Source organism: Thalassophryne amazonica, chromosome 15 (genome assembly GCF_902500255.1).
Source record: "Thalassophryne amazonica chromosome 15, fThaAma1.1, whole genome shotgun sequence".
NCBI lineage: Eukaryota > Metazoa > Chordata > Actinopteri > Batrachoidiformes > Batrachoididae > Thalassophryne > Thalassophryne amazonica.
The window spans coordinates 74,093,553-74,112,127 of NC_047117.1; the positions used below are offsets into that span (position 1 = coordinate 74,093,553).

The 18,575-nt window shown below is 40.6% G+C and overlaps 2 protein-coding genes across 3 annotated transcripts in view; one reads left to right on the plus strand and one right to left on the minus strand.

Annotated features, from left to right (window-relative positions):
• ccdc135 (coiled-coil domain containing 135) overlaps positions 1-7,352 on the minus strand; it is a 43,788-nt gene extending 36,436 nt beyond the window's left edge. Inside the window, exons 1-3 of the mRNA XM_034189213.1 lie at positions 7,257-7,352; positions 5,314-5,444; positions 4,821-4,989 (exon numbers count right to left, since the gene is read on the minus strand). Of these exons, the coding sequence (XP_034045104.1) occupies positions 4,821-4,989; positions 5,314-5,441 (297 nt within the window). The 5' untranslated portion in view covers positions 5,442-5,444; positions 7,257-7,352. The remainder of the gene's footprint in view (positions 1-4,820; positions 4,990-5,313; positions 5,445-7,256) is intronic.
• A 5,471-nt stretch (positions 7,353-12,823) lies between these two features.
• si:ch211-89o9.6 (Krueppel-like factor 12) overlaps positions 12,824-18,575 on the plus strand; it is a 62,462-nt gene continuing 56,710 nt past the window's right edge. For both annotated transcript variants that reach the window (XM_034189223.1, XM_034189224.1), the window contains exon 1: positions 12,824-13,289. In XM_034189223.1, coding sequence (XP_034045114.1) covers positions 13,001-13,289 — 289 coding nt within the window. In that variant the 5' untranslated portion in view covers positions 12,824-13,000. The remainder of the gene's footprint in view (positions 13,290-18,575) is intronic.

Consider the following 18,575-nt stretch of genomic DNA (forward strand, 5'->3'; position numbering starts at 1 on the left):
AGTTACAAACAAAAACACAGTGATTCATTTACTTTGAATTCTGTTTCACTGCAAACAGTGTGGTCAGCGTATTTCATTTGTTACTAATATACATTCACTGCAACACATTCCAAAAAAGAAAAGTTGGAACAGAGGTTATTTATTCTAAATATAAGGATGGATTAAATCATTTTTACAGACAGCTTTCTTGAGACAAGTCGGGCTGGATATATGAACATTTCCAAGCTGCTGAATAAGTCTTGGACTTGGATGTATATTTACACAAAATATATATCAACACAAAACATAAAATATCCTGGGTTTATACAGCCTGCAATGAAATAGAAATTAAAAAGTGTAGTTTTATTTATTTGCATTTCATTATTGTCCCAACGTTTTCTGCTTTGGGACTGTAGAACTAAAGAAAACATTAATTTGATTATGTCAGTGAGCAGCAGGCTGGATAGTGTTGTTCCCATAATGTGATCTTTCACTCAATACTGTTATTTACATTATGAAGTTTCATTTATTTTCAGCCGCTTATCCGGATCCAGTTCATAGTGGCAACAGAGCAAACAGCTCATCCCACACTTCCCTATCCTCAGCCAAGTTCTGCAATTCTTCCCGGAGGATCCCAAGGTGTTCCCAAGCCATCTAGGAAATATAATCTGTCTGCATGTCCTGGGTTTTCACCAGGGCCTCCTCCCAGTTGGACGTGCCTGGAAGACCTCCTTAGGAAGACAACCAGGGAGCATCCTCACCAGATGCCTGAACCAACTCAACTGGCTCCTTTCGATGCGAAGAACTAGCGGCTCTACTCCCGGATAATCAAGTTTCTCACCCTGTCCAAGAGTGTAAGCCCAGATACCTGATGAAGGAATGTCATTTCTGCAGTATCCGTGATCTTATTCTTTCAGTCAATACCCAAAGCTCATGACCATAGGTGAGGACAGGATCGTAAATCGGCATGTAAATTGAGATCTTCATGTTGCCGCTCAGCTCCTGCTTCACGATGACTGTCCGGTACAACATCCCTAAAATTTCAAATGCTGCCCAAATCGGTCTATCAATCTCCCGCTCCAATTAATGCCCACTAGTGAACAAGACCCCAAGATGCTTAAACTTCTCCACTTGTGGCAATAACTCTCCCCTAACCCAGAGGAGACAATCCACCATTTTCCGACAGAGGACCATGGTCTCAGATTTGGAAGTGCTGATTCTCATCCCAGTGCACATTGGAGGTCACTGCCTGATGAAACCAACAGACCACATCATCTGCAAAAAGCAGAGATGCAACTCTGAGGGCACCCAAACTGGACACCCTCCAGTCCCTGACTGTGCCTTGAAATCCTGTCCATGAACATCACAAACAGGATTGATGATAAGGGGCAGCCCTGGCGGAGTCCAACTTCCACTGGAAACAGGTCTGATGTAATGCCAAGAATGCGGACACAGCTCTTACTTTGGTCATACAGACACCAGATTGCATGTTGCAGGGAATCCGGTACCACATACCCCCACCCATCCCCCCTTTCCCCCCACAGGATATCCTGAGCGACCTGGTCATACGCCTTTTCCAAGTCCACAAACCACATGTTGACTGGTTGGTCATACTCCCAAGACCCCTCCAATATCCTTGCAAAGGTAAAGAGCTGATCCACATTCCACGACTCGGATGGAACCCACATTGCTCCTCCTGAATCTGAGGCTTGACTATCGGTCTTAAGCCCTGCTCACACGGCACTAACAAAGGACACCGAAGCCCAAAGGAAACAAGAAACCTGGACTTATGTTAACATTCGGAGGCATCGTTTAACTGTCGTCCAGCTTTTTTCCTGCAGCTGGCGCTTCATCAGAATTTTCAAACTGTTGAAAAATGTGAACAAATCCCAATGACAACCTTAATTCTTCCATATTCTGTTCTCCTGTCTTGACAGTTCCTCATTGTTTGCATAGTTTCCATAACGTCAGCATTTCATCTGACTGTTGTCCAACTTCATCCAACCTCCCAAGTCTAACGTCTTGCACAAACGTTGACGATACCTGAACGGCTCATTAACCAAACCTCCAACGAGCTGCAAGCAACATCCTTGTATCGCTGATGACTCGTCCATGTGTGGGATGAAAAGCAATGTTGTCAAACAGAAACAAAAGTGGTCACAATGGTTTATCAACTACTTTAACTACGCACGTTCCAACCATTTGTGGCTGGCCTGAATGTGCACACACGTTGTTGTTGTTAAGACAAACAACATTTCTCACCTGTTGTCAAGACAAACAAATCCCACCCCTGCAAGTGCTGCGGACATGACGACAAGGCTGGCTGTGCTCGGTCTCATACCCGTTGTCAGTCACGTCATTGTGAACGTTTCATTTTGATTTTGTTTAAAGCATCAAGGTCGACGTCCCCTTCATTTTTTCCTTCATTAGTTTTGGTTCTGTTTCATTCCTTTTTGTGCTCTTAATTTGTAGGTTTTTCAGTGATGGAGAAGGTGTAGGATCATTCATCTACCTTTTCTCAAAGATTTGTGACTTTTTTCCTTCATTCAGCGTGTGACCGGGCCCTTAGTCTTCTCTCTAGTACCCTGATATAGACTTTCCCAGGGAAGCTGAGAAGTGTGATTCCACTATAACTGGAACACACTCTCCGGTCCCCTTTTTTAAAGACAGGAACCACCACGCCAGTTTGCCAATCCGGATGTACTGTCCCCAACTTCCATGCAATGTTGTATAAGCATGTCAGCCATGACAGCCCAACAACATCCATAGACTTCAGCAACGGTTTACGAATCTCGTCCGCTCCTGGAGAATGGCCATCAAGGAGTTTTTGACTACCTCTGTGACTTGCGCTAGGGTTATGGCACCACATCTGTCCGGATCTTCCATCCCTGTCTGTTTGATGGATGGCATGTCAGTAGGGTTGAGGGAGATCCTCAAATTGTGCTTTCTAATGCCTGGCGATATCCTCAGTCCAGTTTAGCAGCTCTCCTCTCCTGCTTGACACAGCTTGAGCTAAAAACTGCCTCCCTCCTGAGGCGCCTGACAGTTTGCCAGAATCGCTTTGTGGCTGTCCGAACGTCATTTTCCATGGCCTCTCCAAACTTCTCCCGAGTTTTTGCCTCAGCAACCACTGAGGCTGCAGTCTTTATGGCCTGCTGCTACCTGTTCACTGATTCCAGAGACCTCTGTGTCAACCAAACACGAAAGGCCTCTTTCTTCCTTCTTCAGCCTGATGGCTTCCCTTATAGCTCAAGTCCACCAGCGGGTTCTTGGGTTGCTGCCGTGACAAGCACTGACAACCTTATGGCCACAGCTCAAAGCATCTGCCTCAGCAATGGAGGCCTTGAACATAGCCCACTCTGTTTCCATGCCCCCAACCTCCCTCTGGATTTGGGAGAAGCTTTTTCTGAGGTACAATTTGAAGGCCATCTGGACAGGCTCTTCCGCCACACGTTCCCAGAAAACCCTCACAACACGTTTAGGTCTTCCAGGTCGGCTTGGCGGCAGTCTCCAAGAAGGCTGGATACTCTGAACTGCTGTTGGTGCATATGCACAAGCAACAGTTAGATTCTTCTCTGCAACACAAAGTCACATAGAGGCAGCCCTCTCTCTCAAATAACAATAATGGCACTCAGCCAGGGACTTGTGAGTATCCCCACACCCGCCCAGCATCTCTCACCCTGGACAATGAAGGAAAAAGAGAGCCCAGCCCCTCTCCAGAGCCCATGTTGTGCATCGAGGTGAGCCCAACTATTTCTAGTTGGTGTCACTCGACCTTCCGCTCAGGCTCCTTCCCCACCAGAGAGGTAATGTTCCACATTCCCAGAGTTAGGTTCCATAACCAAGTGTCAGTCTTTGTGGACATTTGCCCCTGTCCAACTGCCAAAAGAACAGTGCTCTACACTGTTGAGGGTCTGGTGCACTGTTCAGACTCCCTGCAGGTGGTGAGCCCACATGGAGAAAAGACCATGTTGTTTATTAGGGCTGAGCCTGACTGGGTCCCACAGTGGTAGACCCAGCCACCAGGCACTCACCTGTGAGCTCCCCCACCAGGACTGACACCAGGAGGAGGCCCCAGTATCCCTGTTCCGGACAAGGTGCCTCCATCCCTATTTGTGTCTGTCATAAAGGGTCATAAAGATTTAGAATGATCTGGTCCAGTATTTTTGCTTGCACCAAAGTTGGGTAGTTTGATATAAAAGATGCTATTTCCTATATTATTTAACACATGCAGATGTAACTGAGGAAATAAAAGCTGGCAGTCTACACTGAGTTCTCATATACCCATACTGTGATTAAGACAGTGATAAAGACACTGTAATCTGAATGGCCAGTGGTAGAGTTTGGACAAAATTACCCTCAATGAGTTTATACTAGATACCTTTCATCTTTCAAATGTATCAGTTGTCATATAATCATTCTTGCATCAACAATGAGCTAGTGAAAGGAGGGGTACAACTTTACCTGCTCAAATCTGAACTGGAATTGTGCAATCTCGTGTTAAAGTGCCTCGTGGGCGCCTCCCTTTGGAGATGTTCCAGGCACATCCAGCTGGGAGGTGACCCTGGTGAAGACCCAGATCTAGGTGGACAGATTATATCTCCACACTGACCTGGGAAAGCATTGGGATCCACCAAACAGAGGTGGTTAATGTGCCCTGAGAAAGGAAAATTTGAGGTCCCCTACTGGAGCTGTTGCTCCCATGACCCGATCCCAGATAAGCAGATGAAGAAGAGTGAGTGAGTGATTGATTGTTAAAGTGGGAGAAAGGGTGCAAACATGAACAAAAACTGTGTTTGAGGAGAAATTAAAAACCAGAGATCTGGTCCACCGTTTTTTACCTGGACTCCGCACTCATTGGTGGGGCAGAGCAGCAGCGGTTTGCGGTCAGGATACAGGTGCAGATACTGACGCTGGAAGTTGTTTGCAATTTGCAACATTTGAGACTCTCTACTGGAGTTCAGCTTGTAGGAGTCAGGGCACTGCGATGGGTCCTCTGTCCTCTGCCGTCTGTGAGTGATTATTTTAATCAATCGATCGATCAACAGACGTGTAAATAAATGTGCTGTCTTACTATACTTATGTCAACCTTGGTTTAAATGCTGAATACTTCATTTAAAAGAGTTTGAGGATATTTGCTCAACTGCTGTCACACAATCAAAGGCGAAACATTAAACTGCAGTTACCATGGTGACCTCACAGGAAGTTGCATGAATGTATGTTTGCTGTGTTTCCATTAAGGAGTCCAGGGTGAAGAAATTCAATCAGACTGTATTTGTATAATCCCCTCTGCCTGTCTTTTTGTTTTTTCTCCTATCTGTGTCCTGCGTGTACCTTGTTTTGGCATCGGCAGCTAGAGCTTGGAGATCATTCAGCGTCTCAACCAACTGTTTATCCTCCTTGTCCACTCCTTGACTTTCCTCACCCTTTTTGTCTGAGTCCAGCACGGTCTCCATCTTCATGTACTACAGGAACAAACAATGTAAACTAAAAATACTTGTGTGCATTAACGTTTACATACACATGCATCTGTTTTTGAATATCAAACTACAAATATCTGTACATTTTTCAAAATGTATTAATTTTTAGATTCATGATATTAAGATTAAATTTCATAAGTATTAAGACAGTCCCAGATACTTCTCATTTTATGAATGACTTCATAGTGAGTCCATTAAAAAAAAAAAGTTCACAGCATTGTCTGTCAGTTGGATATCGATTTCCTCATCATCTTTACACAAGCATATTTTTATATTTGTCAATGTATGTACATTTTTATGTCTTTCTTATTTCTTTGTCTCTCTGCATTTCAGTTGTTGCTGTTGCATTGTTCAAACTGTACAATCAATGTTCTGTTCCAATAAAATATCACCAGAAAGCACTTATTGCAGTACTTTTTCTTTCTTTCTCTGATTTTAAGACGATATCATTAATGTCATGTATTGTAGGCAGTGATACCAGATATCATGAGAGAAATGAGCACAAAACAAAGGACTTGACTCTCCACAAGAAGTGCCAAATAAACAACCTCTGAAAATGAAAAAAGGACACTATTTCTTTGTAGCATTACTACTGCACTAATAATAATAACAACAACAAAAACAATAAATAATAATAATCAATTTTCTATACCACTTACTCTGGAGCCCATCACAACAGCCATAGGACGTGAGGCAGGGTACACCATGGAGAGAATGCCAGTCTGTCTCAAGGCATAATAATAATAATAACAGATAATTGCGTTGCTTGTGGAAAAACAACTTAAAGTATAGCAACATTGAATGTTTGGTTTCTGTTTCTGTCCCACATCTCCTCGTTTTAAAAGCAGTGGGGGAAATACTCCGTGTGGCCATAGACGAAGTGCCCCACCCAAAACAACAAACCGATTTGGACAGAGCCCTTCATATCCCACAACCAGAGTACCTCTCTCCACTACAAAAACAAAAACAAAATCTTTAGAGGAAAAGAAATCTTTAGTTGTCGATTTTTTTTTTTTTTTTTGAAGAGTCCACTTCTGCCATCCAATTTCATACAAAACTTTCCAGTCCCAGCACATAAGTCATTCTTTCCATTATTCCTATTTTTAATTTATATATATATATATATATATATATATATATATATATATATATATATATATATAGTGTTTGTTTGTTTTAGTTTTTATTTCTCGGTAATTCTGATTAATTTTGTGTTGTTGTTGGTAATAATAATATTCCAATTGAAATTAAAAATGAAAGTATCAAAAAATAATTATAATACTAATAATAATTATAATAATTACTATTATATCTTTCACCTCATGAAATATTCGCACAACTGAACTCAGAAACATTCATGATTTTTGTATTATTATTTTAGCTTATGAAAAGCCACTTGTAACAAGACTTTAAAACCTTGAATTTTTTTTTTCCAAAGTAAAAATTTGTGGAACTGGAATGCTGGCGCAAGTTTACGCTCTAAGCGCGGTGCTGTGGTTAATATTATTATTATTATTGTTGTTGTTGTCCCGTACGTTATGTTATTTGTGAAACGTTCAAATTACCACATTCATAATGGCTTGCATTAATTTTACAACTAAACAGACACACAGCCGCAGTCATTTCAAACTTTCTCACAAATAAAATTGGAAATAATAAAAATGCTCACGGTTGACGAGTGGTTCGGTTAAGTAAAGCAGATCCAGGTAAGAAACTAATGAAGAGCAGCACATTACATTTAATTGACGAGCCGTTAAATATTGTACACACAGTGCGAGTTAGTTTCTTTTTCACGACTCACCGGCGGACAGACTTTGTTCGTCGCCCAAACATTGTGGTACGCTGTTTCCATGGTAACAGCAGCAGCACGTGACAACGATTCCAGTTGCTCGAATAAATTTCAAAAAATTCTTCTAGACGTTTCCGATCATTAATTTTCAACATTGCTTTAACAAACAAAAACTTTTGAATTCAGTTAATTTCAAATTGGACTTCTGCTAATACAAAACAAGACAAATTGGCATTAATTGCACTTTCTGGGTGGAAAAGCGATCAGTGACTTTTTTAAAGAAATTGCAAATGCTGATCTGTCCACAGTTTACATTTTCAAATTTTATTTTAATTTAGTCAAATTACTACCGAGGCTAGGCCACCACATTACACATAGAAATAAATAATTCCAATAAGAAGGGACCATTGACTTTCAAACTACAATGGAACACAGAACAGAAGGTTTTATTATTTTTATGGGTTGTTATTTTAATTTTTACAGGTTGTGGATGGAAAAATAATTCTGATCTATTGCTGTGTTAAATGGCTCGGTCGTTTTATACAGTAGCTTAATTTATTAACACAACACTGAAATCTCCAAAAGGATATTCTTTCAATTAGTTAAACAACTTTCTCTTACGTATTTAATCATATAAGGAAAACCCTTTTTACATTCTTATATCAATTATAAAGAAAGATTTAGTTTTGAAGTGCTTTACAACTTTAACATCCATAACCAATAACACAACACGAAATCAGAAATTGCTGGGATTCTATGGAAAATGAAAATAAAAAATAAAACAATGTTGTGATCCTCATGTTTACTTTGACTCTTATTTCATTGACAGTATGAACGAAATTTAATATTTTGTGTGGTCAACTTAATTAAATTTTTTAATATACACCCAATCCTGCATTTAAAGCCTGCAACACATTAAAAGTACTCACCATTGTGTGTGTGTGTGTGTGTGTGTGTGTGTGTGTGTGTGTGTGTGTGTGTGTGTGTGTGTGTGTGTGTGTGTGTGTGTGTGTGTGTGTGTGTGTGTGTGTGTGTGTGTGTGTGTGTGTGTGTGTGTGTGTGTGTATTTTCCAGGATCTGACTATGAAGCTCAGTTTGATCCAGAGTGTTGGGCTCATAGGCAAAGTGATCAGTGAGTGTGTGAAGAAATTAGGTCGCATGTTCTTTAGCAAACTGAAGCTTATTAACTTTATGAAGGTCAGTACAAAGAAGACAACACAAAGGGGCTATTTTCAGTTTGCATATTAGTTCAACAAACTTGAAAAGATGTAATTGCATCTACAGCAGATCCTATTTTTGGATGCATAGAATTTTGTTTAAAAGCTGAGTCACCTGATGCATAAAGAAGACTTGACTTGGGAATTGCTGATTCATGACCTGAGAGTGACTTGATGGTGACTTCGTCCCACCTCTGCATCCTTCAGCTGAATAACTGGAGCCTCCAAGATGTCCAGCATTCATACTGGTTGATGGTGACTCGGCTACTTTTTGCTTAATGCATAAAGCCATTTTTTTTTTTGAATAAAAAATAAACTTTTTTGTACTGTCAGGTTTTCAGTGGCATTTGTGAATGTAATATTCCAGATTAAGGTTGATTTAAGATATGATTTTCCACCTTTATTTTTAAGAATTGATTATTGTGTTTATTGCCCGCAGAAACTAGGCTACTGCTGGGCGAAGAAGAAGAACAGGAGGAGAATGTGTCCACAGACAGCAGGATAAGAGGAAAACTAGAAGGGTGGAAATGAGAGTAGGGACTTTGAATGTTGGTAGCATAACGGGCAAAGGGACAGAGCTAGCTGATATGATGGAGAGGAGAAAGGTAGACATATTGTGTGTGTGTGTGTGTGTGTGTGTGTGTGTGTGTGTGTGTGTGTGTGTGCAAGAGACCAAGTGGAAGGGAAGTAAGCACAGGAGCATAGGCAGTGGCTTCAAGTTGTTATCATGGTGAAGATAGGAAGAGAAATAGTATTGGGGTCATTGTAAATGAAGAGGATGTTAAGAGTGTGTTGGAGGTTAAGCGAGTGCCTGACAGGGTGATGAGTGTGAAGTTGGAAATTGATGGGGTGATGATGAATATCATCAGTGCATATGCCCCACAGGTAGGTTGCGAGATGAAGGAGAAAGAAGATTTCTGGAGTGAGTTAGACGCAGTGGTGGAGACTGGAGAGTGTGCGGAAACATGAAAGAGTGGTGATTGGAGCGGACTTTAGTGGCATGTTGGTGAACGGAACAGAGGTGATATATGGAAGTAATGGGTAGATATGGGATCAAGGACAGAACTGTGGAAGGGGTTAGTTGATTTTGCAAAAAGGATAAAGGATGGAAATGGCTGTGGTAAAAACCTACTTTAGGAAAAGGTAGGCGCACAGGGTGACATATAAGAGTGGAGGAAGGTGCACACAGGTGGACTACATTCTTTATAGGAGATGCAAACCAAACAAAATCGGAGACTGTACGGTGGTGGCAGGAGAGAGTGTAGTTAGACAACATAGGATGTTGGTTTGTAGGATGACTTTAGAGGTAAAGAAAAAGAAGAGAGTGAAAGCTCAACAAAGGACACTGACATCTGATCAGTGGAAGGAAGACAAGGAGATTTAGTGGTGGAACAAAGACATCCAGGAAAGCATAAGGAGAAAGCGGTTGGCAAAAAAGTTATGGGATAGTCGGAGAGATGAAGAAAGTAGACAACAGTACAAGGAGATACAGCGTAAGGTGAAAAGAGAAGTGGCAAAAGTGAAGGAAAAGGCATATTGCGAGCTGTACAAGAAGTTGAATAGTAAAGAAGGAGAAAAGGACTTGTACCAGACAACCAGGACTTGGCCAGACAAAAAAGACAGAGCTTGAAAGGATGTGCAGCAGGTTAGGGTGGTAAAAGATCCACGTGGTAATGTGCTGACAAGCGAGGAGTGTGTGTTGAGAAGGTGGGGAGAATATTTGAGGAGTTGATGAATGAAGAAAATGAGAGAGAGAAAAGATTGGATCATGTGGTGTTAGTAAGTCAGGATGTACAAGAGATCAGTAAGGAAGAAGTGAGGGCAGCTGTGAAGAGGATGAAGAGTGGAAAGGCAGTTGGTCCAGATGACATTCCAGTGGAGGCATGGAAATGTCTAGGAGAGATGGCAGTGGCAGGAGATGGAGTTGCTTCTTCAGAGTTTTATTAAACAATCTAACCAGATTGTTTAATAAAATCTTGGGAAGTGAGAGGATGCCTGAGGAGTGGAGACAAAGTGTGCTGGTTCCTAATTTTAAGAACAAGGGTGATGTGCAGAGCTACAGTAACTACAGAGGCATAAAGGTGATCAGCCACAGCATGAGGTTATGGGAAAGAGTAGCAGAAGCTAGGCTTAGAAAACAGGTGAAGATCTGTGAGCAGCAATATGCTTTCATGACAAGAAAGAGCACTACAGATGCAATGTTTGCTCTGAGAATACTGTTGGAGAAGTAGAAAGAAGGCTAGAAGGAGTTACGTTGTGTGTTTGTGCACTTAAAGGCTTATGACAGGGTGCCAAGAGAAGAGTAGTGGTATTGTATGAGGAAGTCTGGAGTGGCAGAGTAATATATGAAGGTAGTGCAGGACCAAGGCTGGGTAGGATTACTTTGAAAGAATACATGTAGATTACATGTATTGTATGTAGGTACATACATTTGGATTACTTGTAATCTGATTACTTTTGGATTACATTTCAAAGTAATCCTACCCAACCCTGTGCAGGACATGTACAAGAATAGTGTGACAGCGGTGAGATGCACAGTAGGAATGACAGACTCATTCAAGGTGGAGGTGGGATTACACCAAGGATCAGCTCTGAGTCCTTTCGTGTTCACAATGATGATGGACAGGTTGACAGATGAAATCAGACAGGAGTCTCCATGGACTATAATGTTTACAGATGACATTGTGATCTGTAGTGAGAGTATAGAGGTAGTTGAGTCTAGCCTGGAGAGGTGGAGATATGCTCTGGAGAGAAGGGGAATGAAAGTCAGTAGGAGCAAGACTGAGTTCATGTGTGTGAATGGGAGGGAGCCCAGTGGAATAGTGCAGTTACATTGAGTAGAGGTGATGAAAGTAGATGAGTTTAAATACTTGGGGTCAGCTGTCCAAAGTAATGGAGAGTTGGTAGAGAGATGAAGAAGAGAGTACAGGTTGGAGTGGGTGGAGAAATGTGGCAGGAGTAATTTCTGACCGAAGAATATCAGCAAGAGTGAAGGGGAAAGTCTACAAGACAGTGAGACCAGCTGTTGTACAGCTTAGAGATGGTGGCACTAGCAAAAAGACAGGAGACAAAGCTGGAGGTGGCAGAGCTGAAGATGTTGAGATTCTCTTTGGGAGTGACGAAAATAGACAGGATTAGGAATGAACATATTCAGAGGGACAACTCAGGTGGGACGGTTTGAAGACAAAGTCAGAGAGGCAAAGCTGAGATGGTTTGGACATGTGCAGAGGAGGGACCCAGGGTATATAGGGAGAAGGATGCTGAGGATTGAGCCACCAGGCAGAAGGAGAAGAGGGAGGCCAAAGAGGAGGTTTATGGATATGCTGAGGGAGGACATGTAGGTGTGACAGAGGATGATACAGAGGACAATGTGAGATGGAAATGATTGATCTGCTGTGGTGACCCCTGAGGACAGCAACCAAAAGTAAAAGAAGAAGAAGCTGAGAAAGCATATGACATGCTTTGGGTGTAAGGCCTTTTAATCAAGATGGATATGACAGGAATAGGAGGAAATATGTTTAATTGTGTAATGGACTTCTTGAAGGAGAGAAGTATTCAGATTAGGATAAGATCAGAAATATCAAGGAAATGTCTGGTAGAAAATAGAACCCCTCAAGGAAGTGTGATAAGTCCTCTTACTGTTTAATATTATGACAAATTTATGTCATTGTTTGCAGATGGTGGAAAGGGGGGGAGTGTTAAAATTGTAAAAATTTTGAAATTCTGAAGAGATTCTTGCTCGACTGAGAATTGGTCATACTTTCTTGAAAACTACTCTCTTCCTTCTGGTGAAGTATCCGGATGGACTATATTTGGAATGTCAACAGCCAGAGACACTGCAGCATGTTCTCATGCACTGTAATAAATATTCCAGAGAAAGGCAAGAGCTTCTCTCAGAATTTAGATGGATAGGCCTGAAAGAAGTTTCTGTAGGCAGTATAGAGTCAAGTGGGAAGGAGAAGTATTAACTTTTTACCCGAGGCCAAAATATGCCCATCGGGTATTGCAAAAGCTTTGCATCTGTCTGTCTGTCTGTGCTCAGCATAAGTCCAGACTTATTTACTGCCAGGGTTTACAAATTCACAGGGAGCATTCTTGGGACACAAACCTTGTACAAGTTCAAAGGTGGCTAACTTTGACCTATTCTAAGCGTCAAAAGGTCAAATTTTGTTTCCTATTTTTTATGCTTATACAGCTGAGGGTTATTTTAGCATTGCGTTATATTCAAATACTTAAAGGAAAAGAAAACCCACTGATAATTTACACACTGGACTCGAGAGGATTTAGTACTGCTATAACGGACTAATGCAGAAGGTGGCAGCAATGCAATAATAAGGAGGCCCGCTGCCGTTGAAGAAGAAGAAGACGACGAAGAAGAAGGGTCTCTGTTTGCCGGATGTAGCCAAGGAAGAAGCTTCTTTTAGCTAATCTAAGTGTACTGGTCATCTTTGTAGTGATACCGAATTTTCCCGAATAAAAACGGAAATATCAAACCGAGGGAGCTACAGCTGTGGTCAGTGAGTAAAGCGGGAAACATGTCCAGCCGTCTGGCCTTTCAGACCCAGCTGGCCTCCATCATGGAGGTTCTGGCCAACGCGGCGGTGGCCGAGATTTGTAAACTGGTAGACGACGACTACGCCGTGGTCAATTTACAAATGTCTCAGTGCCAGAGGGAGAACAAAGCTTTGAAGAGGAAGCTGCACCTGCTGGAGCTGAAAATGGCCCGTGGAAACGCCGAGAGGAGGCTCCGTGAGAGCGCCCTGAACAATAGCAGAGCCAGAGTGCAGATCAGCGACCGACTGCGCGAGTCTCCGCCATCCGCCGGTAAGAAAGACCGTAGGGGCAGATCTCACTGCAACTTACTCATTACAGCGTGGGCTCTTTGGGTAGTTGCTTTTTGTTATTAGTTTTTTTTTCTTTTTTTTGCGCGGGGGGGGGGGGGGGGGGTTCTTATTTTTCAGATTTTAAAAGGGGTCCCTTTTTGCTCGGGGTCGTCAAAGTACAAGATCCAGTATGGATCTAGAAGTTTATTTGGCACATGTTTTACTCCGTATGGGTTGCCGAGGACTTTACACCGAGAGCGCCCCCTGGTGGCCATTTTGGCCGATGACAACATCGCCGAGCTCAATACGAATAAATGTAATTTGGTCACTTTTCAAAGGGGTCAGACTCGTCAGTAAAGTCAATTTAATGTCCAGTGGTTCATGTCAGGTCAGCTTGGTGTATAATGCTCATTGGTCCGGGCAATGAGAGCCATCAGCTGGCTTTTAGAAACAAGCTAGAGACAAAACCAGCTGATTTTAACAGACAATCAATGCAACCTGAGCTTGTTTTCATTGGGCGGCCAGTCGCCTTCGGATTGGCCACTTCGCCGGAAGTGACGTGGCTCCGCAGCAACCCATAGCCTTCCTAGCGTCTGTGGAGATATAAAAAAAAAAAAAAAATCCCAGGACAGTATAAAAAAGTGACACTTTTCAATACTGTGTGTGTGAGAATGATGTACTGTGCAAATAAGCCAGTTTTGAGTTTAAGCGCCGCAGAGGATGGTGGTTAAGTTCAAAGGTCAATTCATACAAACCGCGCATTCCCAGGATCACAAAAACAAAGCAAACCCATGAAACATAAATAACAACAAAAAAAATAAAAAATCAAACCCCAAGCACTGTCATCATCTTTATCAAAGCAGTAAATCACAGTATTAGAAGTCACAGTTTATATCTAATTATTTGTACAAACCGTTAATGGAGTTACAGCTCACTTGTATTGCGCTCGCAAGCACAAAACAAACAAAAAATAAACACAAAATAAAATCCCAAACATGGTCATCATCTTTATCAAAAGCAGTAAATTGCAATATTAATAGCCACAGTTTCTCTCTGTATTATATTTATAAATTGTTACAGGAATGGCTCGCTCGTGTTGCGTTCGTAAACATTACACAAACCAAAACAAACGCATTTTTTCAATTAATTTCATTTATATAGCGCCAAATCACAACAGAGTTGCCTCAAAGCGCTTCACACAAGTAAGGTCTAACCTTACTAACCCCCAGAGTAACAGTGGTAAGGAAACGCATAAAAAATAAAATCTCAAACACGGTCATCATCTTCATTAAAAACAGTAAAACTCTGTATTGTATTTATAGACCATTAATGTAAATAACAGCTCACCTGTATTGCGTTCACAAACACAAAACAAATGCATGAAAAATAAATTAATATAATTTAAATATATAAAAATACTGACTTTTGAATTAACATACTGTTTTTGTTCACAGTGTAACTTATTTCGGCTCTTAAAGCTGTTGTTGTTGTTTGTTGCGTCAAAAATAGCGTCTTCTTACCAGGGTGAATGGCATCGGCAGCTCGTTTGTATGCATTGACCTGTGAACCAGAAGTGTTTTCAAGTTTATAAATATAATACAGACATAAACTATGACTATTACTAGTGTGATTTACTGCTTTTGATAAAGTTGACAGTGTTTTGGATTCAATTTTTTATTTATTAAATTTTTTGTGTATTTGTTTTGGTTTGTGTAATGCTTACAAACGAAACACGGGTGAGAGTGTGCTGTCTTTTCTCTTGAAATCTATAAAAATAAGGCTATAAAAGTCTATAAAGAAAATAAAAGTACTTAATTCTTTAACAAAAACATCTAGGATTTCCTCTTAGATACACCTTCTGGCAAATTGTAGCTGAACTTTAAGGTCTCCTTTTTAAGAAAATCCTCATATTAAATTAAAAATAATGAAAATAATAATATTAAAGCAAGCAGAGCTCTGGTACTGAATTGGAAAAGTATCGTATCGGCAGATATCCAAATTCAGGTATCGGGATCGGTTCAGAAGTGAAAAATTGTGTTGCAGTGCATCCAGTGCTGGGCACAGTTCCGCTAATTATCAAAGCTAATGTTTTCATTATTGGATTAGCTTTTCAGATAACTTTCAAAACCATCAACGGACCAATTATCTTCCAATAAATTTTGGTCCGATAATTTTTAGATAACTAACATGTTTTTGCGGGCGTAGTGAATAAAGCTTTAACAGATAAAAACATTTATTAAGTCTGATATCAAAGAATTTAGTGCTTATCTGTTAAATGTTTTGTAGCAGATAAACAGCTCTATTCTGTGCAAACAGAGGAGAGCTGGTTTCAGGAGAAACCGCTCTATCCTCTGCAGTCAGAGGAGAACTGGTCACAAGATAATTGCTCTTGACACCATACTAACTTACCGGCAATATCAGACATGTTATTTAAATTAACGTCACTTCTGAAGTTTTATAAAGTGAAAATATCAGCTATATGTTTTAGTTTTAAAGTTTGCACTATTTTTGAAGGTTTTAGTGTGGACATGCTGTCTCCACAGTGCATTATGGGTAAAAGTTCACCACAGGAGAAATGCATTTGAGACACTCTGATCAGGCTTCACACGGACAACAAACTTTTAGTATTTTGTGCCTAAGACGCTAGTGAATATATTCTCTGGGTTTATAGACATTGTTATTGTGTTTGTTTTATGTAAAAATGCCAAAAGCAGCTCAGGTTGCTTCTTCATTATTTTCAGTTGGAATCGCTGTGAGTTGCAAGTTCCGGTTTGCTCCTTAACGTCGTGCTTATTGTCCTTTACAACACTTTGTCATCTTTGTTCCAGAGTAATATAAGATGTCTGAAATTCAGTTTGTGTTCATTAAATTCCACACAGAATAAATGTAGGCGTAGCAGACACAGATTATTTGGAATATTTGTTTTGGCAAGTTTTCACGGTCTCTGCCGTGAAAACTGCATGATACTGTGAAAACACTACTGCCATCTACTGGCCAGTAGTGTTCATGGCAGTATTTTCCAAGTATTGAGTTATCCCATAATCCTTTGCACGCCAGAGAGTTGTCGCAGCCTCTTGCTGCAGCTAAAGAAATAAAAATGTACATTTTGGTTGTATAATGTTCATTTACAATTGTTGTCGTGGATTTTCTCTTTGCTGTTTAAACTGCAGCAACTCTCTGAGCCAAAAAAAAAAAAACCTCTGGTGCACAAAGGATTATGGGTAAGGGTCTGAGCATCTGGGCACCAGTAGATGGCAGTGTTTTATGCATTTTGACCCCGGTTATATGAGGCGGTTGTCTAATCACAACTTGACTTTTGGCTTTTGCAAATGGCTTTTTATATATATATATATATATAATGGCATATGTTGCAAAAGCACATTTATATGTAAATACCAACATGCACGTCACATCACGTTAACGTATTGGTTTTTACATAGAATGAATGAGTCAACCAGTCAGTGTTAGCAGAGGCTCATTTTACCCATAATCCCTTTGGCATGTGTTTGTTACAACACTTCAGAATTAGTGCATTATTTAAAATTAACAGATATGTGTTGTATTTTAACTTTGTACAAATGACAGAATTAACATTAATGAAGTGATTCTATCCGGATTAATTTGATTTTAAATCAAAACCATAAGTCAAAACTGCTTTATTATTCAAGACCTCTGCCTCACAGTGGCACTGCTATATTCTGTTAAGGAATAATTGCTTGTGTTTTTTTGTGTGTGTAGAGTTGAGCTTAGCTCCTCTCAACTGCTTCACTGCTGCTAAATATGTAGTAAACAGGAACTTCCAGTAATGACTCATTGTTTGGGTCTGTGGTCACGTTTGACGCTACAAAAAGCGATCGTGGTATTAAAACTCAAAATCAGCTTGTTAGTAGTTCCAAGTGTACATAGACAGTACTGAAAGCTATCGGTTAGCTGTAGTTTCAGATAAATTTTTGGGCGGTTTATCGGTTTAGCTTTATAAAAGACAACTTTTCAGTTAGCTGATTAGCTGTCATCGAAGCTAACTTTTTGGTTAGCTGTGACCACCACTGGGTGCATCCTGACATCAAATGCTACTTTTACTATAACTGTGGGATGCCTAAAACGTTTGCACAGCACTGTATTTGATGTAGGTATTGCAAAATCCCCCCAAATAGCTTCATAAGATATTTTTGTCTTCCTTGTAAAGACAGCAAAGCTCAGATATGTTACTGCATGTGTCCATATTGTTTTCAGACTTGATGACTTGAACAGTTTTCAGATGTTTCCAACTTGGGATTTTCAGTGTTCCCAGGTCCAGCAAGCTGTTTTAATGTTTGGATACAGACATGAGAATTTTCTGTGGATCCGCAGACTTCTGACTTTTTCTGGATTTGTGGGCCATTTCTGAGATTGGTGAAAATTTGGGGGGGGGGGGTGTTGCCATCCCGTTCTTGTCAATGTCACGATATGCAGTGGGGCCATCTGTGTGAGTTAAACCTTTCCGTATATGCTTGCTGTACTGCAAGATAAAACATGCAATGTCATTGGTTACTTTTTCTAGAACAGCAAACTTTTAGCCATTCAGAATATCTGTAATATCAAAAGTCACTGAAAGTACCCAGATGTGGCCATTTTGATTTTCTGAAAGTTTTGGTCTTTTTTTTTTTTTTTTTATAAATTTGGAAAAATCCCAAAAAGCTTTTTTCACATTGTCATTATGGGGCATTATGTGTATAATCTCTAGGGGAAAAATGGATTTCTTCCATTTTTTTGAATAAGGCTGTAACATAACAAAATGCAGAAAAGTTAGACGAGTGTTAGGAGGTGATTTTTAGGACTTTCTGTAATTTGTTATGAAGTAATGCTGAATTTATGTGGAAATGATTGTTGTACAGAAGCTTCAGAGATCTGTCGCTGAAATAGATGATGTCTGGAGTGAAGTTTTAAGCAGAAACGAGGTGATAATCGCTTAACGCTGTCGTCTCCAACTGACTTCCTTGTCAGAGGACGGCTGTCAGTCAAACCTCGTTCTCCAGAAACGGCCAATCACAGCAGAGCCAGTGCCGAACTGGTTCCCTCCCCCATAGTGCCATAAGCACAAACCCTGCATTAATAGGATGACCTACACCAGTCCAAGGAATTGGACACTACAGACTTGCAAGAAAGCAGTCGATGCACATGTACTTTGAGATCTGCCAGTGATAATTTTAATAGTAAATGTGTACATTAAATTTGTTTGTACCCAAATATATTGTTTGGATCATGTAGTTGGCAGCAAGGAAATGAGTGGCACTGAAACTGAGTGATC